General features: G+C 42.5%; 1 protein-coding gene across 7 annotated transcripts in view; it reads right to left on the reverse strand.

Moving 5' to 3' along the window:
• Window positions 1–790: 790 nt before the first annotated feature.
• Window positions 791–27,012, reverse strand: part of AGAP1 (ArfGAP with GTPase domain, ankyrin repeat and PH domain 1) — a 457,154-nt gene continuing 430,932 nt past the window's right edge. For 5 of the 7 annotated variants that reach the window (XM_073646711.1, XM_073646706.1, XM_073646707.1 and 2 more), the window contains 2 exons: window positions 12,359–12,614; window positions 791–5,691 (listed from right to left, as the gene is read on the reverse strand). In XM_073646711.1, coding sequence (XP_073502812.1) covers window positions 5,476–5,691; window positions 12,359–12,614 — 472 coding nt within the window. In that variant the 3' untranslated portion in view covers window positions 791–5,475. The remainder of the gene's footprint in view (window positions 5,692–12,358; window positions 12,615–27,012) is intronic. The other 2 variants (XM_073646713.1, XM_073646712.1) reach the window with 1 other exon arrangement.

Raw genomic sequence — 27,012 nt, forward strand, 5'->3', positions numbered from 1 at the left:
TTAATGCTAGGCATGATATTATGCCTATGAATGATACTACAGGGTTGGCCATTTATATGGATACACCTAAATTAAATGGGAATGGTTGGTGATATCGACTTCCTGTTTGTGGAACATTAGTATATGGGAGGGGAAAACTTTTCCAGATGGGTGGTGACCATTTTGATGTCGGCCATTTTGGATCCAACTTTATTTTTTTCAATGGGAAGAGGGTCATGTGACACATCAAACTTATTGAGAATTTCATAAGAAAAACAATGATGTGCTTATGAGTGGTCATAAACTTGTAAAAAACTCATGAAAGAATAAAGTTATTTTAAAACAAAGCACGCCATTGTTTTTCTTATGAAATTCTCAATAAGTTTGATATGTCACATGACCCTCTTCCCATTGAAAAAAATAAAGTTGGATCCAAAATGGCCGACTTCAAAATGGCCACCATGGTCACCACCCATCTGGAAAAGTTTTCCCCCTCCCATATACTAATGTGCCACAGACAGGAAGTTGATATCACCAACCATACCCATTTAATTTAGGTGTATCCATATAAATGGCCCACCCTGTAGATCTTGGTCCTCATTGTTAGGAGCTTATTAGGGTTCATAAAATATTCTGAATATAAGAATGTGTGCTCTTAATTCTGTGACAGGTTTATTCGGCTTATTCATACCTTTTCGTTGCATTTTTCTAATTAAATGTCCATAACCACCATCAGATCAAGATATCATAACAGCCCCCCAAAAAAAGACGACACAAACAACTGGAATTTGTTTCTATTCAAATAGTTTTTTTTTCCTTGTTTTTTATTTTACATACATTTTGCATCCTCTAATAAGACACGATACAAAAGAATTCTGTATAACTTAGACAACATAATCAATAAGACACCGAAAAAAAAAAAAAAAAAAAAAAAGAACTCTGCAATATACACCTTGCATATAGGTGCTACGGAGTTAATAGTCTGAAATAAGATACACACTACTCGGGGGCAGAAACTGGCTCCACATCTGGTCAGGAGAGATTTAAAAAAAAAATTAAATAAAAGTGCCCCTCCCAAGTTCATGGGGTGGATGTCTTGAAAATGGACTCTCTGCCAGAGGGAGATGACAACACACTGTATCCAACTCCCACGTCTACTTATTCTCAGGACACACATATTCCCTTTTACTGTAGTGCTCACACTCTCTATTCAGGAGAAAAAGAAATGACCACTTGTGCTCCATGGCCATGGATGGCTCTGTGTGACTTGGAGGTGCAGGTTAGTTCAGACACGGCTTTAAAGTCACCTTGTAGGTAACGAACATTAGCAAATCAGATGGATCTTCTCCAATATCTGTAGTGTTATATTATTTTTTCAGAACAAAACCTTTTATCTTGGAAGTCCCATGTTGAGAAAGATATGAACAGTCAAATTTCTTCGTAGCCGAGAGGTTCCTAGGTTCTTTTGAGATGCCATTGTATGAACATCTGACAGGACCCTCCTTTTATGAAGACTGGTTTTCTTCAACTTACAGTATTTGGTCACTGATATGTTATAGCATGCAGTGTATAATATATTCCTCTTCCTGTTCAAGGGCGTGATTCTACAACTATATATCGAGGAGACATGATCGCTTCCAAGGATGCCACCTTCAGATGGCAAAAAAAATCATACAAAACAAAATAAACCAAACATAAACCACGTATCTCCCATAATTATAAAAATGCAACAAACACGTGTGAAACTGCCTGACAATGGAGATAACGTGGACATCTGGGGGTCACGTTGTGTAGTGCAAATCTACAAACTGGGACATAGACTGCTATTGACTAGATCACTATATGACTATGAACCCCTCTCCCTCAACCATTTTCCAACCCATGCCTTCGTCCAAACTAAAGTTGGTGAAAGATGCAAAATCATTTGACCACTAGCTTCCATTCCCTCATAAATTGTTACAATAGGTAGGACTGGGTAAGCGGCTGTAAAACTCCTCTGGTGCCATCTATCTGTGGCGGTGGGGGATCAGGTAGGAAAACTCAACTTGATGAATCCTCGTTTTTACCTTAGGGCAGACATCTTCTTCATAGATATCAGACTAATGAAATCAGCTGAGTCTATTGTCCATGGCCCCCTTAAGAACTAATCTGTGAAAACTGTTGAAATCCTGCAGAAAGTTGGATGGGTGAATATTGCTTCAGAGAGAACCTCAGATCAGTAGACTGTTCTGCAGTGGACACTATTTACCTCTCTCTATTAAGTAGCGGCTTCCAGTCCTTCTCTTCCATCATATTGAAGCCCCGGGGCTATGTTCACATGGAGTTTTTTTGAGAAAAAGTTTGGAGCAGATCTTTCCAAAATGCTCCTCAAAAACTACTTAAAAATTGCTCCCTTTTTACTACTATGGGAAGTCCACTGTCGTTCAAATGAGGAATTTTTCTGAGCTTTTTTTTTCCTGAAGATGCATTAGAAACACATGTCACTTCTTTGATGGGAATCCTGAAGAAAATTTCTCCAAATTAGTCACTTGCAAAAATCAAATGCGTCAAGAAGCACTTAAGGAAAACACTGTTCCAAATCTTTTCAAAACCACTTCAGGAAAAGAAAAACTCCAAAAACTACCCAAAAAGAAAGCTGTTTCTGCTAGAAAAACTCATGGCTTTTGAATGCCTCAAAAAATTTCATGTGAACATAGCCTTAGCCTTTTATTTCACACTAATTTTAGGTTGGTAACATTCAGTCTGTCTCTATGGGCTGATCATAGAATTGGGCATTTCTAACACAAGTGCTCATTATAGCACACTATGATTTTCCAAGATGTGGGCAATTCTCCATGCAATAACCATGATCGTTCTCTTTTTACACTGCTGTTCTACTGCCAGGAGGATTTATGATGTCTTTGCAGGTTCTCCATATGCGAGGCTAAGGATGGGCAGATATTCCAACGTCCATTGTTTAGACATTTGCTTTCAAATACCCCAGAAATGTATGAAGACTAATGTAAAGAGGTCCTCCAACCGCAGGTAAATACACTTTGAAATGAATAATTTCATTTGGCAATAATGTTTAATCCGGCATGCAGATTTAGTGGCTGAATGTGGTATAGAATATTTTTCAAAAACGTTTGTGTTTTCATCATATTTTATGATGCAGCATTGTAGTGGCAAAATTCCCAAAACTGGGAAATGGTTCTGCTCTTCTACAAAATATAGGGATGATGGGTGTTATGACAGCAAGTGGAGCTGTCGCTGGCAGTAACTAAATAGGTGATGAGATATAGTAAGCTCCTATGAGAAACGCCTTACTTGTGTCTGCTATTACATGAGATAACATATCTGCCTGTAAAATGACGCAATTTCACAAAGAAAACCAATTATTCCGTGTGATCAACTAAAGCTTAACTGATTTATATGGAACATTTGGATGTAAAGATTAGATGGCCGAGTGCTCTTCTTTTTTCCTTTCCACAGTAGCAGTATATAAGAAAGATTAACTGTAATAACATTGATAGTGGCATTAAATGGGGTAATTCACTGACATTTAAGCCCCCCATACATATTGATTGTTTGACCGGCTCTCACTTGGTCAAGAACTCCTGTGTTTTCCATAGGAAGGCTGCAGTCAGAAATCTCTGGTGGCGACTTATCTTAGAGAGAAGAAAAGGATTGGCAATCCCAAAATCGGACATGCCAGATTGTTAACTTTCCAAACAAGACTTTATGGAGGGTTCGGCCAACATTAGTCTAATCTGTATGGAGGGCTTTAAAGAGACACATTGCAGATGAATGCAATCAGATTCTTGATTTTATCAGCCATTCCAGGCTGGGGAGAAGTCTCCTACCACAATCTCTCCTAGCTCACATCTGTCCACTTTTGAGAAGCTCATGACATTTGTGTGTATGATAGTGGTAGCATGAATGGATATTATTACTCCATTTCTTCAACCATCCTTTATATTACATTGCGTGGGTCTAATGTAAGTCCTCAAATAATCCCAAAAATGAATAATGTGCATTATGTGGTGCAAAGATAATAAATTGCGACATCTTTCGAGATAAGGCCAAACAGAGGGTGAAATAAAGGCTGTAGGTTCCTAAATTTGGCCTTAGGAGTCGCATTGGATTTCTTTGGCTTTAGCTCTGTGTCTCGTGGTCCTGCGTCTTCTTTGACCAGGCACTGTATAGGTACTTGTATGGGGCTGTGTGGCGTCTTTCTATGCAGCTTCAGGTTGGGTGCAGGGCCATGACAGACTAGCTAAAAGGGATTTGTTATTGATGGGGGTCCGAGTGGTCAGATATCATGATCGGATATGGATGGCTTATCCTATCGACCCCACTCTGTGGATTTTATCCAATGTTTACTCCTATTAAGCAGATGTAATGCTGGCAGTGCAATCCTATAATATTATAGCGGTCCAGTATAAATTGCACTGCAGGGTATGACTTCTGCAGTGCATGTTCTTCATCCAGAGATCTCCATGAAAACATGTTCCATAGTGCAGTAAGTACTTCTAATTAGAGCCATTTAAGTAAGCCTTTAAGGAAAAAAAATAAATGCACTCAACCATGTAACCACTTCACTTATGAGGTTTCTGCTTTTATGTTGTTCAGCGATGTGACCCAGATGTGCTGAAACAATGGGTGCAATGTGTGTGCTTTAGGATCGGAGCCACGTGAAGCAGGCCACACCACACCTCAGGTGGCTAGCGCATTCTTCTGTTACATTATTTTTGCAAATGAAATTAAAAAAAAAAACCATTTCCTAGAAAAATCAGATTTCACAAGGCATAATGTATCTAAAGTCAAATAAAAAAAAACAAAAACAGCTGATCTAAACGCACCCTTCAAAATCTTTTACAGAATTTTTGTTCCTATATTTTTTGTGGGGTTACAGTTAGAGGGAACAGAGGCTTTACAGCGCAGCAAGATTATGACAAGGAGTCTGAAGATGGGGCCCAGAATGTCTCTCCTAATATGATTCTTGTAAGAATATTGCAATCACATCCCTGTAATCAGCGGAGCGTGGAGAGAGCTTCCTCCTCAGCTAATATGCTCCCTTCTACATGATGAGTAATCATGTCCTATTAAACAGCGGTACAGGCTGAGGGAACTCAACTATACAAGTGTAATGAAGCCAGCATTCTCTGAGGACAGATTAGCTCCAAGTGATTTGACACATAGCATCATTGGAGCCTCAAACCTGACAAACTCAGTGCCTGCGTGTGATTTATGTGGAGCAGTGCTTGTCAGATGAGAGCAGAGCCTAAGTGTTCTGCTGGGGTAGAGGTGAAATGTGCACATAACTGACAGCTCTCTGCCTCCCTTCCTCTGCTTTTTTTTTTCTTTCTGCCTCCAAAATACTAGTGAAGGCTCAGTCTGTTCTCCCCCTTGTTCAGCACTCAGTGCTCTTCCGCCTCCCATGTCATTCCTGGCTCCTCCCCGTGCGGTGCAAGGGCTGAGCGGTGCTCGAGTCTGTCTCCTTTTCACATGATCATTTTAGATTAGGGTGGGCATCAGTCCTCCACCTCCTGTGTTGCTGTTGTTGTTGCGATTGTTTTTCCGGGAGAGGTTTGGTGTAGCCATGAGCACAAATTGTTCATCAGGGCAGCCATACTGCAGCAGAAGATCCCGCACCTCTGGGGTAACAGCTTGCTTGGCGTATGCTAAAGCTGTGTTTCCATGGAAGTCCCGTGCCATCACGTCAACTCCGTACTGAAAGAAAAAACAGACAAAATTGTTATATACCGGTAGATTGTATATCTCTCTGAGACAAGCGGATCAGATAAAATTCAAATTCACTTCTTCCTATTTATGCCCAAGGAAATTTGATTTACAAATTATTCTCCTCAAATTTAATGTCCCTTATGAAGCTCTGATGTCTCTACAAACCCAAAAACATAAAACGCAAGAAGTAAAAAAAAAAAAATAAAAAAAAATAAAAAAAATACTTACTCTCACCTTACAGCTTACCTCTGCGCCCTCCACTCCTCACCGTCATCTTTCGGATCTTCTGTGCATCTCGTGGTTGTTACCAGGAGGATTCTGTGCAAATACGTGAGAGGTCACAATGTCATGATGTGCACCGTGACCTTGCACGTGCATGAGCAGAACCGTCCAGGGACTTATCAGAGCCAGAACTTCATCACTCCCTGCGGCGATCAGAAGATATCACAAGGACCGAACTGGTGACGGTGTGGAGTAGAGGAGCCGAAGAGGAGAGCAGTAAGGCGAGTAGAAGTATTTTTTTCCTAACCTTTTAATGGCCCTTTACAATTCAGAAAAAAATTAATTTTGCTGAATCAGCACAGAATTGAATTACAAAAAAAAAAAACCTTGCATTTTAGTGAATTTGGATTTTTAATTTTTTTTTAGTAGAATTCAATTCCACTAGTATATTTTGCTCACTTCTACTATATATGCACATATTGTACATACATATACTAAAGCAGAACTAACTGGTGCATTTACCAGCAAATCCTACCTGCCTCCCTTTTGTAACATACTAGTAAATAAAACACCACTGAATAATAATTTTGGATTTCAGCTCTTTTTACAATACACATTTAACATTAACCGCTTTGACCCTCAGTAGATCCCCGCCAATGCTGGGTTGTATGAGCTCATCATGGTCAACCCACTATTGTGTCAAAATGACAGCACTGGCGACGTGGGAACAACAGTGGTCCGGTGGCAGAAGAAAGAAGACATATTTTAAAGGTAATTATATTACAGACATGTTTATTTGGTGGTGCTCTAGGGGGTATCCATACTGCACACACATCCCAGCTCTTGACCTATACATAACAGCACCCCACTCAATGGTAACTTAATTATTGTTAAAAAAGGGAGACCCTCTTTGTAATCTTGGACTGTTATGTTCTGCTACCAGAGCTAAGGAAAGAGAGGAGATCTGTCCCTACGATAGAACTCAGCTTAATCCCTACGATGTAACAGGGGACCTGATCCTGCGATCAGACCTGCTAAAGTCCTAAGCTAGTCTGTACGGAGACCTATAGATATGGGGAAGGAATCCCTACAAGTACTAAGGACTGGGAGGAAAAATGGGACACCTCCTAACAGAAATAGTAGCAGACAGACGAACAAACAAAATATAAAGAACACAGAGGTCCGTAGACCAAGCAAACTAACAGAGTTAGATACAGAGCACAGGCTAGCTAGAAAGTAGTTATACAATGAAGTCCAGCAAAGCCAGAAGGGCGGAGCAGGATTAAATAGGCCAACAAGGTCATGTGACCAGCAAAGGAAAAAACCTAAGAGCAAGGTTCTAACAGTACCCCCCCTTCTAAGAGGATCCTCTGGATCCCCTAGGACCAGGCTTATCAGGAAATCTCCTGTGAAACGCTCTGATAAGTCTGGACGCGGAAACATCATCCGACCTCACCCAAGAGTTATCCTCGGTTCCGAAACCTTTCCAGGCCACAAGATACTGCAAACTACTTCTATACCGTCTAGAGTTAAGGATGCGAGAAATTTCATATTCCCCGTCCTCCACCACCAGAGGAACAGAGGCAGAGGCGTAACAATCCGATACAACAGCTTTTTTCAACAGAGAGACATGAAATACCGGATTAATTCTCCAGGAGGTAGGAACCTCCAACCTAACAGCAGATTGGTTGACAACCTGAAGCACCTTAAAGGGCCCTACAAACTTGGGACCCAATTTCTTAGAAGGAATCCTCAACCGCAGATTCCTAGAGGACAACCAAACCATGTCACCAACAGCGAACAAAACCTCCTGTCGTTTCCTATCAAAGTAGTCTTTAGATTTTCTGTTGGCCTCCTGAAGATTACCACGCACATCCGTCCAAACTCTCTCCAAATTACCGGAAAAATTCTCCTCCTCAGGCACGGCAGATCCCAACTTGGAGAACGACCCAAACGACGGATGTCTCCCAGAACAACAAAAAAAAGGCGAACAACCAGCAGAAGAAGATGTATGATTGTTCAGAGCAAATTCAGCAAGTGGCAGAAACTCAGACCACCCCTCTTGATTGTCTGCCACAAAACAACGCAAGAACTGCTCAACATCCTGGTTTTTCCTTTCTGTCTGGCCATTAGATTCAGGATGATATCCGGACGAGAACGACAAATGAACTCCCAACCTGTCACAAAAGGCACGCCAAAAACGAGCCACGAACTGAGGACCCCTATCAGAAACAATGTCAGTAGGAACGCCATGAAGTCTGACAATTTCCTTGACAAAGGCCTTAGCGAGAGTTTTAGCGCAGGGCAGTTTGATGAAGGGAACCAAGTGACACATCTTGCTAAAACGATCCACGACTACCCAGATGACAGTAAAACCCTCAGAGGGGGGAAGGTCAGTTATAAAGTCCATAGCCAAATGTGTCCAAGGAGCACTGGGAACCTCCAAAGGACAAAGCAACCCCGCAGCAGGAGTATGTGAGGACTTAGATCTAGCACATATAGTACATTGACGCACCCACTTAATGACTTCCTTCTGCCATCCAGGCCACCAAAAACTGCGACCCACCAGTCTCTTGGTCTCAGAGATTCCGGGATGACCTGCCAACCGAGATTCGTGACACTCAACAAACAAATCTCTCCTAAAGGTCCCAGGCACAAACAACCTCCCATGAGGAGTGTTAGATGGGGCATTCTCCTGTGCTTTAAGAATCTCATCTTCCAAAACGGAGTCCAAAGCAGCTATCACAACACCTTCTTGTAAAATGTTCTCCTCTTTCTCAGCACCGACTATGGGAGAAAAACTGCGAGACAAGGCATCCGCCTTAACATTCTTAGTACCAGGGATGTAAGTAACGGAGAAATTAAACCGCGAGAAAAACAGTGCCCACCTAGCCTGACGGGCATTCAGGCGCTTGGCAGCATCAAGACATATCAGATTTTTATGATCCGTAAGAACCTGAACGGGAAATTCCGCACCTTCCAAGAAGTGGCGCCAGTGTTCAAATGCGAGTTTAATAGCCAATAATTCCCGATTACCAATATCGTAATTCAGTTCAGTCTCCGAAAATTTTTTTGAAAAAAAGGCACAGGGATGTAATCCATCCCCGTTATCCTGAGACAATACTGCGCCAACCCCCACAGAGGAAGCATCAACCTCAACCAAAAACGGCTTAGTCACATCAGGCTGCATAAGGATGGGAGCAGAGGTGAACCTCTCCTTGAGATACACAAAAGCTTCAATGGCCTCAGAAGACCACTGAACCGCATCAGCACCTTTCCTGGTGAGATCGGTCAGAGGTTTGACAATACTAGAAAATTTTTTTATGAATTTTCTGTAATAATTGGCGAAACCTAAAAACCTCTGTATCGATTTCAAACCAATAGGCCTAGGCCATTCCTGTACAGCTTGAACTTTAACCGGGTCCATCTCAAAACCTTCGCTGGAGATAATGTAGCCCAAAAAACTAATTCTCTGTACAGCGAACTCACATTTCTCCAGCTTAGCAAAAAGCGAATTGTCCATTAATAACTGTAATACCTCACGTACGCTCCGCCAATGAGACTCCAGATCCGGCGAATAAATCAAAATGTCATCCAAATACACAACCACATTTTTGCCGATCAAAGGTCTAAGGATGTCATTAATAAGATTCTGAAAAAATGCAGGAGCATTGGTAAGACCAAAAGGCATAACCAGATTCTCAAAATGACCCACAGGAGTGTTAAAAGCAGTCTTCCATTCGTCACCCTCCTTCATGCGCAACAGATTGTATGCCCCCTTAAGGTCAATTTTAGAGAACCACTTGGCCCCCATTAACTGGTTAAACAGATCAGGAATCAATGGCAGTGGGTAAGGATTGCGTACAGTAATTTTGTTAATCTCACGAAAATCCAGACAAGGACGTAAACCGCCGTCCTTTTTTTTTTACAAAAAAAAATCCAACCGCCACAGGAGACTTAGAGGGCCTAATGTGACCGGCGGCCAAACTTGTCTGTATATATTCATCCAAAGCCTTCCTCTCAGGAATAGTAAGATTAAATAAACGACTTTTAGGAAGAGTCGCTCCAGGGACAAATTCAATAGAACAATCATAGTCTCTATGGGGAGGCAAAACCTGCGATTCCTTCTCAGAAAAAACTCTCCAAAAATCCTGAATAGGAACAGGCAATTCTCCCCTATCCAAAGCTGCAATACGCCCGTTACAACACTTGTCATAACATTTATGGCTCCAGGATTTAATTTCACTGGTAGACCAATCCAGTACAGGATTGTGAAATTTTAACCAGGGCAATCCCAATATTACTGGAGAAGGCAAGTTATTCAAAACTACCAAATCCAATTTCTCATGGTGAACACCATTAATAGTGAGAGGAAATTCACAGACCTTGAGAGTAATATTGTTCAAAGGGGAACCATCCACAGAAACCACAGCAATGGGGAATGATAAAGGTTCGGGTTTTAAATTGAGTCTTTCCAAGAATCCCCCATCAATTACATTCAGTGTAGACCCGCAATCAACAAACACCCGAAATTCCATTAATTTTTCCTGAGCAATCGTGGAAGCAGCTAAAAATACACCCTTGGAATTTAAACAGGCAATACGGGCATGACTGACCATTTTTTTTTCTTTCTTCATACGAAGCTCACAGCCTTTAATCAAATGACCAGATTTTCCGCAATAGAAACACAAGCCTTCAGAAAATCTACGGTCTTTTTCTTGAGAGCGAGGTGCCACCGATCCAATCTCCATCGGTTCACCACTGTTAGTACACACATTCTCATAACCAGAAACTGACATAGCAGAGGATTTGCTCTCATTAACCCTTGCACGCAGTCTCCTATCCACCCGTATAGCTAATTGCATAGTCTGTTGCAAATCTTCAGGTGTAGGATAAGCAATTAGCAGGTCTTTAACCCTTTCATTGAGCCCAGCAAGAAATAGACTTTTCAGAGCAGAATCGTTCCACCCTGTTTGAGTAGACCATCGACGGAAATGAGTACAATATTTTTCCACATTACCTGATCCCTGTCTCAAACGTCTTGACTCAGTCTCAGCTGATGAGACACGGTCAGGATCATCATATAATAGCCCCAAAGCAGAAAAAAAACTATCCACTGATCTGAAGCATGTATCACTAGGTTGCAAAGAAAAGGCCCACTCCTGAGGCTCTTTGCGCAAAAGTGACATTATGAACCCTATGTGCTGGGATTCATCCCCAGAGGACTTGGGTCTCAAACGAAAATACAATAAGCAAGCATTTTTAAATGAAAAAAATTCTCGGTGTTCACCAAAAAATAAATCCGGCAAACATACCTTAGGCTCCAAGAAATGTGCTCCAGGACAGTTACTCACGTGCTGACGGAGCTCGGCCACCTCCAGAGAGAGTCCCTGCAGGCGATGAGCCAAATCCTGAACCGACACCATGATGGAACAGAAAAATCTTTCCTTAGAGAATTTGCAGGCTGGACTTACTGTTATGTTCTGCTACCAGAGCTAAGGAAAGAGAGGAGATCTGTCCCTACGATAGAACTCAGCTTAATCCCTACGATGTAACAGGGGACCTGATCCTGCGATCAGACCTGCTAAAGTCCTAAGCTAGTCTGTACGGAGACCTATAGATGTGGGGAAGGAATCCCTACAAGTACTAAGGACTGGGAGGAAAAATGGGACACCTCCTAACAGAAATAGTAGCAGACAGACGAACAAACAAAATATAAAGAACACAGAGGTCCGTAGACCAAGCAAACTAACAAGAGTTAGATACAGAGCACAGGCTAGCTAGAAAGTAGTTATACAATGAAGTCCAGCAAAGCCAGAAGGGCGGAGCAGGATTAAATAGGCCAACAAGGTCATGTGACCAGCAAAGGAAAAAACCTAAGAGCAAGGTTCTAACATGGACAACCTTTACAATGTAACTGGAAGATACAACCATACTTGGGTTTTATAAGTGCTTATTTTATAATAGCCAGAAGAAATTTCACCCCACAGGGATCTGAATGACCAGTCAGACAAGTCATTGGAAAAAGTAAGATGTCATCGGACTTTTTCTATCGGCTTCATCTCCACTTAGTGTGAAGTTCATAATGCTTGGTCATTCTTATCAGCATGTCTAACGCTAGCTCTACACATAACTGAGATATCACAGTCACTCTTGGTTATTGAACGTGACAATTTACTATACCCAGGTTAAGATGTAATATCTGTAACCCAACCGGCCTGGCACTGCAATACAATCAAAGCACAAAGCCATTTTCAATGCCCTGAATTTGGGCTGTCACTAGGCAGCAACCTCCCTCTTGTGAGGAGCCTGATCAGCTGGACAAGCAGAATCTGTCCATGGCACAGTACGGCCACCTGTCTATGACTAAGCTGCCAAACATGTTTGTAGGTCGGCCACCCAACAGACACGTAGATGTCTTCCCAGTACTCACCCATATAAGCAGCTGCACCAGTACCACATTTCCCTTGCGACAAGCTAGATGCAAGGCCGTGCGTCTGTCTCCCTCTCCGCAGGTTTCATTCACTTCTTCCCGGGAGCCATGTGCAAGAAGTAGGATTACTGTCCTTAAGTCCTCTTCTGCTGTAGCCCTCAATAACTGCTGCCCTAAGGGCAAATCTCGACAGGGCAGGGGTGCTAAGAAAAGTTTCTGCTCATATTTTGCACGAATCCAGCGTTCCTTCTCTTCCCTGGTAAAAAGAAAAAGGAAAGGTAACTTCCTAAGACGTAGACATTTATATTAATAGGAACGGGAAGTGATGACGTATCCGTACATCAATCCAACAATTATTCATATACAGAAAATGGAAGTGCCGCCAATTACGAATTGTGTATATTGATATTTTTAGGGTTACTCTGTACGTAATACAGACAGCGGATGTGAATCTGTGGATAGAAAAAGGTCATTCTATTCAGAATATACAGGAGAAAATAACACACAAATCACATGAAGTGCAGTATGTAGTAGGCCATTATTTATATAGTGGTAACATAACAATTGGGCAGCACGGTGGCTCAGTGGTTAGCACTGTAGCCTTGCAGCACTGGAGTCCTGGGTTCAATGTCACCAAGGACAACATCTGCAAGGAGTTTGTATGTTCTCCCCGTGTTTGTGTGGGTTTCCTCCAAGTTCTCTGGTTTCTTCCCACACTCCAAATACATGATGTTCGCAACATAGAGACTGTTGGACTACACTTCCCAGAATGCTGTGAGCCAGGCAGGGCCACTAGAGGTCTATGGGTTAATCCCCTTGTGTGGGTGAGCCCCTCCAGAGGGGGGAGGGGCCCAGTGTCAGGACCCCTGGCTGTGTTTACACTGTTGAAGGTAATCTAGTGTCAGGTTAGCTTTAATCCCCTCCTAATCCCTCTATGTAAACAGCTTCTCTAGGGAGTAAATCTGGATTATCTTTACATGGTTTCCTGTACATGTGGAGCGACCGGGCAGCGACCCCACATCTCCCTTGGCAAGGAATCACAATGAACAGTCAGTCCATCACACAAGGGCCAGGGATCCATTACAGGTGGGTGGGCAGGGGCAGCCGAAAAACACCATCAAAGCATTTCTACTCTGTACCTGCCAGAGGTGAGTGGGGCTGCACACTGAGCTAATCGCTGGTCATTAGCCACTGAATGGCACAGGTAGGCAAGCGGATACATTTGTCCTTTTGTAAAGAAGACTCTGATCTGATTTACAGGGGAGAAAAAAATGAAGAAACAAAACGGACCCCGGGACAAAGAAACGTGAAACCCCCCCAGGCAAGAGAGAACCAGTTATTGTCCTGCCTCCACTGATCTCGCCCAGTAATGATGAGTAGCAGTGTAACGGGGCGAGGGCATATAATGATGCAGCAACAGGTGGAAATGCAAAGGGCGTTTCCAGGATTAGACAAATGTGGTTTTTTTGTGGCTCAGCAGAGCTGCAATTCTACACACAACTAATGGACAAGTGTGGCGCTGTGTTTGGAAAAAAAAAGCCATAATTTTCTAATCCACAACCAGACCTCCTGAGAATTAAAGAGGACTTATTACTGGGTCAAAGAATTTCGAGCTTTTGTTATTATTTAAGTATTCCGGCTTTGTTGTTTTTTTTTTTTCAATTCTGCTATACAATTTCAGAGATATGGGCCTTTTTATTAATATGCTCATTTTTATGGTCCTTTCGGCTGAAATGTGGCCCACAGGATTCTCTGCAGGCATGTCCTTAGGTGCTCTGCATTAGTGTCCTGTAAGCAACGCCTCCTTGGTGAAAACCATAAAAATTTTAAATATTGCGGGCATTAAAAAAAAAAAAAAAGAAAGAAAAGGTCCATATCATTGGAACCACATGACAGATTTAAAAACCTATGAAAAACAGAAACAGGAATACTTTGGGGAGCAACAGAATCAGATCAAATCCAATGGATCGGAGTTTAAAAAAAAAAGACAAGATCGCTTCATATAAAATCCCAAGAAAAACTGTTCTTCTGCACTTCTAAATGTTTTAAGAAAAAAAACAAAACAAAAAAAACAAACAAATTGGGCTTCCAAAAGCGCTGCCAAGGATGCGAGGAAGAGAAAATAATGTTGAAAAGACTTTAAAATGTATTGAGCTACGCGTTACGGAGCCGGTCCACGCCCTTCATCAGGCTCCTACAGACTGAATAATACATGCCATCATTGATACCATCCCTAGTGGCCACACAATCTTACTGATGGCATTATTATTCAGTAAGTTTTTTAAACATTACTTTCTCTTCCTCGCATCCTTGGCAGCGCTTTTTGGAAGCCCAATTTTTTTTCCCTAAATTCCCAATCCGGATCTCCTATGGAGGTTCAGCGGGTGTAGCTGCAGCTGAGGAGGATCATTTTTGCCATTACCAGGGTTGTGCCTGCTGCTGCACAACCGTTCAGGTGAGTAGAAGTCAGTCACCTCCCTCAAATATCTGTTGATCTGCTCAAGGAGCGCTTTCCATCTGTTTTTTTCATATGGACTTCTAGATGTAGTGGAGCTAATTTCTTAGGCTATGTGCCCACGTTGCATTTATGAAGCAGAAAATTTCTGCTGCATAAATGCAAGTCCTCTATCGCGCATTTTTCGTGCGTTTATCACGCGTTTTCCACATGCGGAATTGCCTTGCGTTTTTTATGCATTGGACAAAGGCAATTCCGCTTGCGGAAACGCAAAATTAAATGACATGCTGCGGATTTTTGAACGCAGTATAAACGCTGCAGAAAAATCCGCAGCATGTGCATAGAACTTGCGGAATCCCATTGGGGACCATGGGGTGCGGGTTACCAAGCGTTTTACAAGCGTTTCCGCTGCGGAAATCCCGCATCAAAAACGCTTGAAAAACGCTACGTGGGCACACAGCCTAACACTTTGGGCAGCAATGTGAAAGGTTTCAGATAATCCTGCAAATTTATGGAAGACCGCCAATAACACAGTGTGAACTAAATAACTAAAAGTCAGTACAAAGTATGATTTGTTTGCGGACACATATAGTGTAAAAGCAATTCTATACCACGTCACTCAGAAGAGCGCAGGTACAGATTTCACCTGTGGTTACTGACACAGGCGGACGATCCTAGCTGCAAGGAATGTGGACCCGATACCATCCAGCTTACAGCAAAGGAGAACAGGGAGGAAGAGGAGTCGGAAGAAGAGCTGGAAACAATATAAGGGGGGAAACCCTCTCTGCAGGGGGACAGCCCGCTCTATGGCACAGGAAGTGTTTTAGCAGATGGCTGGCTGGGGGCCGCATGCTTTCTGCACTGGGCTAGGTTGCTAAGGATGGAGGAAGCAGAAGAAGGGACAGCAGTAGTGGGAGGGTGTCCATGGTACAGTGAGCAGGATAATAATACCACTCTTTATACGTGTACATTATAGATCTGTTCCTTCTATGTATCCTTTATTTGATATATTTGATAAACATTTCTCTTACGCATAAGTTTACATAATTACATAAATAAATAGCACCAGGTTATCCAGGAGCAGTTCCACTGTAATATATGTAAGAGCAGTACAGTATCTGTGTTCTATCGACGACGTGTCGCTGACTCCCCTGCAGCGCTCCGCAGCTCACAGAAAGGTGGGAGGTATCCCTGGATTTATGTACTAACAGGGGCTCTGCACATAAATATCCCAGACGTGCCTGATCAATAAAATCAGTGTTTTACCAACCTGAGGAATGTTTTATGGAGCTCAGAGAACAGCAGAAACATTGATGATTAAATAAAGCAAATCTATTAGCCTTATTACAGGATAGTCAGGTTCTTCTGACACTTGCACACGCTCAATGGCAATGACATAAAACAAACTGCACCCAGGCCTAGCCCTCCGCGGACATGATGCAGGCTCCCCGCACAAGGTATAGGGCTCCAGATTATATCCATTCATACAGAAGTAAGTGACCCATGAATATAATAATGTAACATTGAAAATTAAATCATAATTAAAATTCTCTTATCATTCTGTGCATCCAGCTCCTAAACAGACTTGTACGTCTCTATGGTTTAAAAAAATATATCATTTTGCTCTTGCCGTCATGTATTCCTCCATCACATCTGACCACAGCTTCTTGCTAACCTACACACAAGAAAAGACAAATAAATGAAGAAGAGGTAATGTCTGCAAGTTAGCAAGGGTCAAATAGGAGAGAGATAAAGGTCCTTTTACATGTGCGGATAATATATATAATCTGCCTGTAGCGAGCGCCAATCAACTATACAGATCTAGCTGGTTACACTTCCATTTACAAATGGCAATCAACTACATAAGCAAACCGTATGGGAATGAATGAGCGTTACTACCATGCGTCATCCCTATACAGTTTGCATATTCTCCACATCTGATTTTGTTCACATGAGCGGATGTGATGACTACCAACAATGATTTTTAGCCCCTCATAAAAGAGGTCATCAGCCAACAAGCGTTTACTCGCTAATGGCCAAGTATGTTTATATGGGGTAATATAAGTACGGCAAAAGCAACACTATGCTCAAATATGTCAAAAGGGTGGAAGTCTCAAAGACCTTGGCCCTCAGGTCTCCCTCATGAATGTCCAATTAGAAAAACGTCAGCACCTAAACACCTCGTGGTGGCTGATCTTCCCTAGAAAAAAATGGATAAAATGTTGACATTTTTGATTCCTCTCCCCCCACCATCATCCAGCAAAGTTGATGGGTTCCACAGACGCTGCCCTGCTGTGTATGGGAGGCCTTTATAATTTATTATAATGGCTGCTACATCTTTAGAATACATGGTCGCATACCTGACTACTTAAAATACTTGTGTCTCCTCTGACAGGCAGACCCAGGTATCTACTACTTTTGGAAGACTTATTGTCATTCCCCTAGAAACTACCTAAAAAGGGGGTCATTTTGTATCTTGATGTGTATTCTTATTCCAACTCCCACCACCCCCACTAAATAATCCCCAGTGGTATGGGAGGCTGCAAGGAATCTCGGTAGCATTACAGAGAGCGAGAGCGCACGCGGGAAATTGGGCAGCTCGTTAGAGAAGCACAGAACCAATCAGGACAAAATTATGCAGTCATGTAAGAAATAATATCTATTAGGCTAATTTAATCAGTGCATACTTTACAGATGGATTAGAATGCAGAATCCAATTATGTCAGACATTGCGGCTACACTGGACTTGCAGCCCTCATATGGGAGATGGGGACGAAAGGTAGGGGGGAGGCAAAGAATGGAGGTTTAAACAGCATGGGCAAAAGAAGCAGCAGAGACGCTTTATAGAAACCTTAGTTTAAGAGAAGATTTTAGGAAAAAAAAGAAAAAAGAAAAAACCCTTTAAAGGAAATGAGACAATATAATAATATCCCCAATCACTCTGATGAAACATTTATACATTTATATTGTTGTAATCAGATCATTTGTAAGGTCGACTACTCTCCAACTACAAGTCAAGATTATGGAAAAATAAATAGGAAAACAGCGGCCCTTTGTGGGACACAGAAGCTAAAAGCCAGGCCACACATGTACAGGTAAACTGTTGGGTGGGATCACTGATATAATCCCATAGGCACTGTGCTTGAGCCAGGTTTCCTTTAATTTGTATGGTGCATAGCTTGCTTCATATCTACCGCCAAGAGTGAACATGGGATACATGGCTCATTATACTTGCTATGTGATGCTTCTTCAGTTTCTGCATATTTACTGGCCTATAGCACTCTACTTCTTATCTGTTATTGATAACTTGTTTTAAAGACCCAGATTGGGATAAGAATGAGCACAAGTCTTAAATATTGGAGCTTGGGTATTTGCACAGTGGTTATTTCCTAGTCTCCAGCACAGCATGGTCCCCAGTGGCTATTAAAACTACGTTTTTCTGTGAAATGCTGCAGTGTTTCAGAGTTAAACAAATATGGCTGGAATCGTGCAGCCACTGTCTTGACATGCAACACTATTTTTCAAGTCAAAACATTGGACAGTTTTGCAGAACTCGACAGACCACATTAGAAGTCTAAAAGGTCCTTCTAATTGTTAGTGGTAACCATTTTGTATATCCTCATACTCAATTTTGTATGCTATAGCGAATTATGTTACCTTTTATTAGAATAAAGGTTTTCTAGCCATAATGCCCAAACTGTTATCTTCTGAGAAACTGCTCAAATTCAAGGCCATATTCACAGTTAAGGCTCATACTCATCTGTGTTTAAGAAGTGCAATCCAGATTGCACTCTGACTAATATTAGATTCCATGTTCATCTGCGATTTTTTTTCTCTTCTCGGATCAGACAGAGAAAAAAAATTGCAGCATACTGCGAGTGGCTGCGTATATCGGACGAGACGCACCAATGCAAGTCAAAGGGTGCGAGAAAAAAAATCGCATGGCACAAGGATCCTGCATGTGCAGTGTGATTTTCACGCACCGATCAGACATTTCATCAGCCGAATACAATAAATTCACAGCATGAACCGTCAGAATAGAATAGACAGAATAAAAGAAAAAAATGGCGTGGGATACCCTATATTATTCTTAACCAGCTGAGGGAAAGCCGACAGCTGGGGCTGATGTTTATAGTCTGGAAAGGGGGTAATAAAAATGGAGCTTCCCAGGCTATTAATATCAGTTCACAGAAGTCAGCGTAGCCTTTACTGGTTATTACAAAGGGGAACGCAAACAAAGAAAAATTATGTGGGGTCCCCCCCTATATGTAATAACCAGCAAAGGTTAAACAGACAGTTGCAGGCTGATATTAATAGCCTAGGAAGGGGCCATGGATATTGGCCCCCTTCCAGACTAAGAACATAAGCCATCAGCGGCCCCAGAAATGGCGCTCCATTAGATGCACCAATTCTGGCGCTTTGCCTCGGCTCTTCCCACTCGCCCTGGTGAGGTGGCAGGTGGGGTAATAGTATTGGGGTTGATGTCAGCTTTGTAATGTCAGCTGACATCAAGCCCAGGGGTTAGTAATGGAGAGGTGTCTATAAGACACCCCCAATACTAACCCCATAGTGAAAAATAAAGACACATACGGAAAAAAGTCCTTTATTTGAAATAAACTCTCCCCACCCTCTTTTTACCCAATTATTAATGTAAAAATAAAAAAATCACAGTATTCCTCTCCTGTAAGCTGATAATCCATATGTCCAGTGTGAGAGCGCAGCTTCAGTGTCGAGCACTGACATCAGCAAGGTGACTGGAGTTCATAGCCGATGAACTCCGGCCACCTTACTGATGTCACTGCTCGCTGTGTGAGAAATTTCAGGCTCAGCTCAGTGTCTCCTGGATGTCAAGCTGAACGGTTGCATCATGCAATCACTCAGCAAGACATCCAGATGTAGCCGAGTTGGGCTCGTCTCGGGACATAAGGATTATCGGTGGACAGGCGAAGAATAGCTTGATTTTTTTATTTTTACATTAATAATTGGGTGAAAGAGGATGGGGAGTGTTTATTTCAAATAAAGGACTTTTTTCTGTGTGTGTGTCTATTTAATTTTCCCAACGGGGTTAGTAATGAGGGTGTCTTATAGACGCCTCTCCATTACTAACGCCTGGGCTTGATGTTAGCTGATATTACAAAGCTGACATCAACCCCACTCACGACCGCACAACGAGGCTAAGCGCAAGAATTGGTGCATCTAATGGAGCGCCATTTCTGTGCTGATGTTCTTAGTTTGGAAGAGGGTCAATATCCATGGCCCCTTCCTAGGCTATTAATATCAGCTCGCATAAGTCTGTTTAGCCTTTGCTGGTTATCAAATATAGGGGGGACCCAACGTCATTTTTTGGGGGTCACCCCCTTGTAATAACAAATAAAGGCTACGCAGACAGGTGTGAGACGATACTAATAGCCAGGAAAGTTCCATGTTTATTACACCCTTCCCAGACTATAAACATCAGCCCCCAGTTGTAGGCTTTCCCTCAGCTGGTTAATAAAATTAAGGGGACCCCACGCAATTTTTTTCATTTAGTTATTCAGAAATACAAGTACAGAAAACTACACACGCAAAGCACCAATTCTATATATCTCACTGACATATTTCTTTACTATCATCTATCTATCCATCTCTGTATAGAATATTGTTTTATTAGTTAGAAAACTAACTTTAAATGACATAGAAAATGACTACAGATTGCATATAGATGGTAGGTGAGAACAATCGCATTGCACTCGCATGACACTCATCCTACTTTTCAGGAACAACATCGGACTGATTTTATTTACGCTGAGGAGTGTGAGCCCTACAAGAACTAACTGAAAGCTGTCTGGGACTGTTCTTTATCGATAGCCAAAATAGTAGATTCACCAATTAAAGTTGATTTCTTTGCATTTGTGCTTTCTATAGAAGCTTCTGTAAAGCTAGTCAATAGCTTGTGTAACTCGATGATTACAGAACGCCTTGTACTTACACCTGACCCTTGTATGTGAGAGGTGTTCTCTCATACGTGGAAGAGATCGCTGTAATACAAGGGAGGTTTCGCTGAAAGGATGCCTCTGGTGTCAGTCTAACACTATGTCATGGTGTCCGTTATAAAATGCCACAACGCAGATGCAAATAGAGGCAAAAATATTCCTAGAAACAAAAACTACTGGCCTCACAAAAGGACCTAAGGGACCCCATAAGTCAAGAGGTCTGTTGGCACTGCTGGCTTAACAGTGCTGTGGTTTCTGGTATAAATAAGGTGCACAGCCACTTATTCTGTCACAGCTTGAATGTCTTATATTAGCAGAGACTACACGTGTATAATACATGCCTATGTCCTTTTCTATTTCAGACAAAATTGCTATAAAAAATTTTTTTCCCTTCTTACATCCGTCAAGTTTTTAGGTATTTTTTTGTTTTAATAATATTTGGAAATACACATTTCTAAAATATTTTTCTGGCCAAGTAAATCCATATGAGTGGAATTGTCCAGTATGTGGCAAGTGGTTTCACACAGCCTTCTACTAAATAACTGGAAGCGTAAATGTCTGCAGAACACAAAATGACCACCAGATGGCTCCTGCTTCTTTCATGCAAACATTTAGCTCTAGTTTTAATCAGTCACTTTCCAGGAAGGCGACTCACGCACAGTCCCATGTCCCACTATTCGATTTTTAACTTTCTTTAGAAAACTTGTTCTTTGCATTTTATTTAAGTCTGAATTATTACTAGTTTTCTACTAGTAGATACAAATTAATACTAGTAAATAGTGGTTTTATCACGCAAGACACACATTGGATGTATACAGAATATTGGATGCATATACTATACATAAACCGGTCTAGAACAGATTTCCACTAATGACAAGCAGTTATTTTATACAACACACAAAACTATTACCAGTGTAATCCCGATCGATCAGAATGCATTGGTGATGGCAAACTGGGCTCTACCGAGAAAAGGATTGGGATACACCTCTTCATCATTGAATTGAGTTTTTTTGCTCAGTCTCATTGCCCCCGGTGTATAACATTCAGCCCCCCGCCATACCATCTACCTTTACTAATGTGTGAGAATGGCTTGTGGTAAAGTGCTCATGGATACCAGCGTGATCCTGTAAAAGGATCCTCCGTTCATGACATTTCCTCCCTCCTAAATTTCCGCCTATCACCTGTGAGTGATATTATTGAGAAGCGGAAGGAACCCCAGCAACTTGGCCACGAAGTGGAGACCACGTAACAATAAAGAGCAGGGTCACCGAGTGCTTCAAGCACAAAGGGCCCAATTCATGAAGGTGTTTTCTTCTGGATCAGGGCGTAAAACACCTTCAAATATTAAAATATTTTTCGTGGAACACGCAGTTGCGAAAAATTCTGTGAATTTTGGAGTTTGTATGCCAGAATGGGCAGAGCTGGGGGTGAGACAGGGTATGGCAATGCCCACCTAAAAAAATAGTCAAAAGTTGTGGCATAGCCGTGACTGAAGTAACCTATCTGGCCGAGGCGCAAGCCAGTTGTAAGATGCGCCTAATTCATTAAGTGGCGTGCACCTCTAAATGAATTAGGCGACTCATACTCCAGCATTAAGACAGACATGCACAATGCCAGTCTTACTGAATGAGGTCCAAAGTGCATAAAAGTTGTCAGCGCTCTGTTGACTCAGTAACGCCAGAGCTTCAAACCTCCTCTGGCATTACCATCAGCAGAAGAACTGTGTGCCGGGAGCTTCATACATTCAAGTTGTACATTCAGCAGCTGAATGTAATCCTGTGGAGGACACAGACAGAAGAGGCCCCTGTGTAAGAATAGCATGCAGGCCCGTCGCAGTAAAATAGCTCATCATAATGCACAATTCCACCTGCTTTGGAGGGGGGAGTGGGCCCTGTAACCTTTGGGCCCCCGTGCGGCTGCACAGGTTGCACCAATGATATGTCTGTCCCTGCCAAGCACAATGCCACTGGACTCTGGAGCAGTGGAAACATGGTCTGTGGAATGACCAATGACTACGGATGAGCAAACTCGAACTGTAACTGTATTGACATGGCTGTGATTGGCCACCGCACCACGTGACCCGGCCTCTATACACGCTGGATTACAGGTACCACCACCATTCTGATCTGATTAGCATAGGGACAGTGTAAAATAAATAATTTAAAAAACTGATGTGAGGTCCCCCTTATTTTTAATAACAGCCAAGGGAAAGCAGACAGCTAGAGGCTGATATTGATAGGCTGGGATGGACCACGGATATTTGGCCCCTTCCCAGCCTAATAAGACCAGCCCTCAGCCGCCCCAGAAATGGCGCATCCATTAGATGCACCAATTCTGGCGCTTAGCCTCAGCTCTTCCCGATTGTCCTTGGCTCGTTATTAAATATAAGGGGGACCCTAAATAGTTTTTTTTTTCATTCATTAAGAAACACAGTAAAGTACACACGCAAGGCACTGTTTCACACCTCCACTTGGACTTTCGCTTCCCGGTTCAAGATTATTTTTTATATTTTTTAATTCCATGTTATTTTAAGTCATTTCCCTATCCACATTGGTTTGCAAGGCTATTTTTCTGCTCGTACCCCCATTTTGCTTGCTTTTGCAGTCCCCCTAGCCCTTACTATAACCATTTTACAGCACCAAAGTTCGGGTCCCCATTGACTTATATGGGGTTCAGGTTTGGGGTCAAGTTCGGGTCCAGTTCTGGTACCCGAACCGAACTTTGGACTAAAGTTTGGCCGAATGTGACCTTCCAAGGGTCCGCTCATTCCTACCAATGATCCCTAACTGGCATCTGATGGATGAGTCTGTGTTTGGCGAATGCCAGGAGAACATCACCTGCCTGACTCCAATGTGCCAGCTGGAAAGTTTGGTGGAGGAGGGATAATGTTATGGGGCTGTTCTTCAGGGGCTCCAGTTAAGAGAAATCTTAATTGCTTCAGCATACAAGACATTTTGGACAATTGTATGCTTTAATTTTGTGGAAAGAAGCTTCTCTATTACAGCATAACTGTCCCCCTGTGCACAAAGCAAGGTTGGGGGAGTTTGGTGTGGAAGAACTTGACTGACCGCACAGAGCCCTAACCTCAACCCGATCCAACACCTTTGTGATGAACTAGAACAGAGATTATGAGCCCGGTGCTCTCCTCCATCATCAGTGTCTGACCTCAGAAATGTCCTTCTGTATAAATAGTCAGAAATTCCCACAGACATCTCCAAAATCCTGTAGAAAGTCTTCTCGGAAGAGCGGAAGCGGATATTGCTGCAAAGAGGGAACCAACTCCATATTAATGTCTATGGATTTAGAATCTGATGTCAGAAAATCTCCTGTAGGTGTAATGTGCAGGTGTCCCAATATTTTTGGCCACATAGTGTATCTTTCTATTCATTGCTCATTAGAGACAGAGAAAAAAAATCCACTTCTTGCAACCTGTGATTATGCACAGTGTATTTCCTCCATGCTTATATTTTGTTTTTATTTTTTCATTCTTTTCCAAGTAAAGTAACTTACAAAATCTCTGCTTTCCCTTCAATTGTGTATGAATTGTGGGATGGAAGGACATATCGTTAGTTTTATGTATCTCCTTCAAATATTCTTTACTTCTTTTCTTTTTTAAATTGAATCTACTTTATTAGATCAGAGGACTTGGCAGAACCAGACTGTCGGAGGACAGAGGACCCATGTGTAGCATGAGAACCAACACGGGGATCCTCACTTCAGACAGATACAATTCAGAATACAGTCGGACTATTCAGTCTCATTAAACACGTCAACCCTAGATCTGAAAAATGACCTAATTATGCCATCTTGAAAATAAAAAGGTTAGGAGATAATTAGCGTCAATCTGATCTTTCTTGGGCTTGGTGGACAATGTGGTTGGCAGCTCTTGTGTTATCATATTGCTCAGCCAGATGCCCATTTACCGCACCCAAAGGTGTCACCAGATGATTTATTAGCGTTGGGTCAATGTAATATGGTCATCTTAGTAATATACAGGAGCATTTACAGGGCAATGTATGTTAGGCATACTGGAGGACACAGACAGAAAAGGGTCCCTGGTGCAAGAACAATATATGCGCCCTTTACAGCACAATAGCTCATCATAATGCACAATTTCACCTGCTTTGGAGGTGGTAGCGGCCCCCTGACCTCCCGGGCCCCACTGCGGCTGCACAGGTTGCACCAGTGATATGTCTGCCCCTGGTTAGGCATATACACCTGAAAAACTTCCGGCAAGAACGCTGGAAATATCCATGCTCCCACCGCCACATTCACACTGAAGAGTGTCCTTTTCATCTTTGTTAGGCCGGTGATTTTTATAGTATGGAGTAGCATAGCAGACAATATTCTCTATAGACTTTTGCACTGTGTAGGCTACAATTTTGATAACAATAGGATGCCACCTTGTATGCCTAGAACATGGCTTTAGTCGGGAAACCTTGCAATTTATACCTCTGATGTGCATGTAGTACAAAAATACTATTATAAAAAAGGCATTATATATTTTATAAAATCAAACCTGCTTTCTATGCCCTGCACTATTGCTGTCTGTAACCTGCCGGCACTGTAAATACGGCATCTTGGTATACAAGCTAAATACTCCTGGGCACTGGCCCTTTTAAGTCAGGACACAAATTTCACACATAGGGGCATTTCTCATTACGGACCCTGTGTTGGAATTAATCAAGGTGAAAATTGCAATCAATCTCCCGCTGAGAGGAAAGGCTGGCATACTGTGGCCACGTGACAAAGACACTTGACTGTGGAGGCTAGTAAAACAAAAGACAAGTAAAAAGCACAAGGTATGCCTGTGATGTCTGCCTAGATGTGAGGGCAAATGCTGGGAAGGCAAGGGATAAGGGATCCGGTGTGACTCGCTCACTGGTTCTCTAGCCATATAGCTGCAGGAGGGACAGGGAGCGATTACCAGCCTGCGAGGAGGACAAGCTGAGCTCAGTGTTGGACTTGGCATGGTTCCTACAAGTGACAGAGTTATGGTTAGGAGAGCAATGAATATTATGGGTATTACGGAAAGTAAAGACAGTGCTTGGACTAGTAAAGAGGCTCTGGGGCTCACTAAGGCCAGGTCTGCTGGGCGTTTACGAGCAGCACTAAGCACATGGCGGCTCACATTTTTAGTTGTTTTGTCCCCATTCAGACCAAGTGATTTATTTAGACCAGGAGTGGGGGGACCTCAGGACCGCGGGCCGTTTATGTTCCTCGATAACCTTTTATCCGACCCCCGGGCAGATTCCCGCCAACAGTGCTTGGGCCGGCAGCTGTATTTTGCCGGCCGCCAACACATTTATTTCTTCTCGCTCTGTGAGCACAAGCAGTGTTCACTATTGAGCGCTAAGGAGTGTGCAATGACTGATTACATCCGGACGCCAGTGGCCGCGTCAGGACGTACTTTGTGGGCAAAGTTAGCGCGCAATTTGTACGGCCTCCGAAGGATGGTATAAATATCCAAATGGCCCTTGGAAGGAAAAAGATTCCCCATCCCTGATATAGACAATCGTCTGATCTGCACATTTAGGCTTCGATTATTGCTCCGATTGGAAAAACTTTTACAGTATAACAATGTTGAAAAATAAAGTCCATTATTTGGCATGCAGATATTTCCACAGTTCCAATAAGAAATTTACACTCCCGTGCACATAACTTTGGCCATTTGCAGATTCAGTCTTACAAAACATCCATTCAACACCATCAACCATTAGTATCAAATTTAGTGAAAAGTCAGATGCCCGTTTCAGCATTCACATCCGAAATAAAGAGGTTAACATAGGCTGCGTCTGAGCGCCCCCTCCCCACACACATACGCAGCATCTGCTGCCCCTAGACAATCCAGCTGTCCAAACTTTATTGGCAGCAAAATGTCAGATCCGTGCGACAAGCACACGGGCAACAATCACATAGAATCACGCCAACACGCATGACACACGGCACAGGCAATGCTTCCTAGTCTGAGCACAGCAACGGGGGCACGCTGATCCGGCACAGCCCGTCTGACTCTAATACACCTTGAGTTGCAATTAGTGGCCCTGTCATTTTCGGCCGCTGCTGCCAATTAATTAAGCCTGTCAAACGGAAAAACAGCGGCACTCACAAGATAATTAATATCGGGAGAGACGCGGCAGCTCGGAGCTGCGAGAACGTACCCTGGAGAAGAGGAGAGAGAAAGAGGAAAGACAAATAGAAACTCAAAGAGAGACAGAGACTGTGAA

The sequence above is a fragment of the Phyllobates terribilis genome, unplaced genomic scaffold (genome assembly GCF_046119375.1).
Source record: "Phyllobates terribilis strain yellow unplaced genomic scaffold, ASM4611937v1 Scaffold_9__5_contigs__length_417890890, whole genome shotgun sequence".
Taxonomy (NCBI): domain Eukaryota; kingdom Metazoa; phylum Chordata; class Amphibia; order Anura; family Dendrobatidae; genus Phyllobates; species Phyllobates terribilis.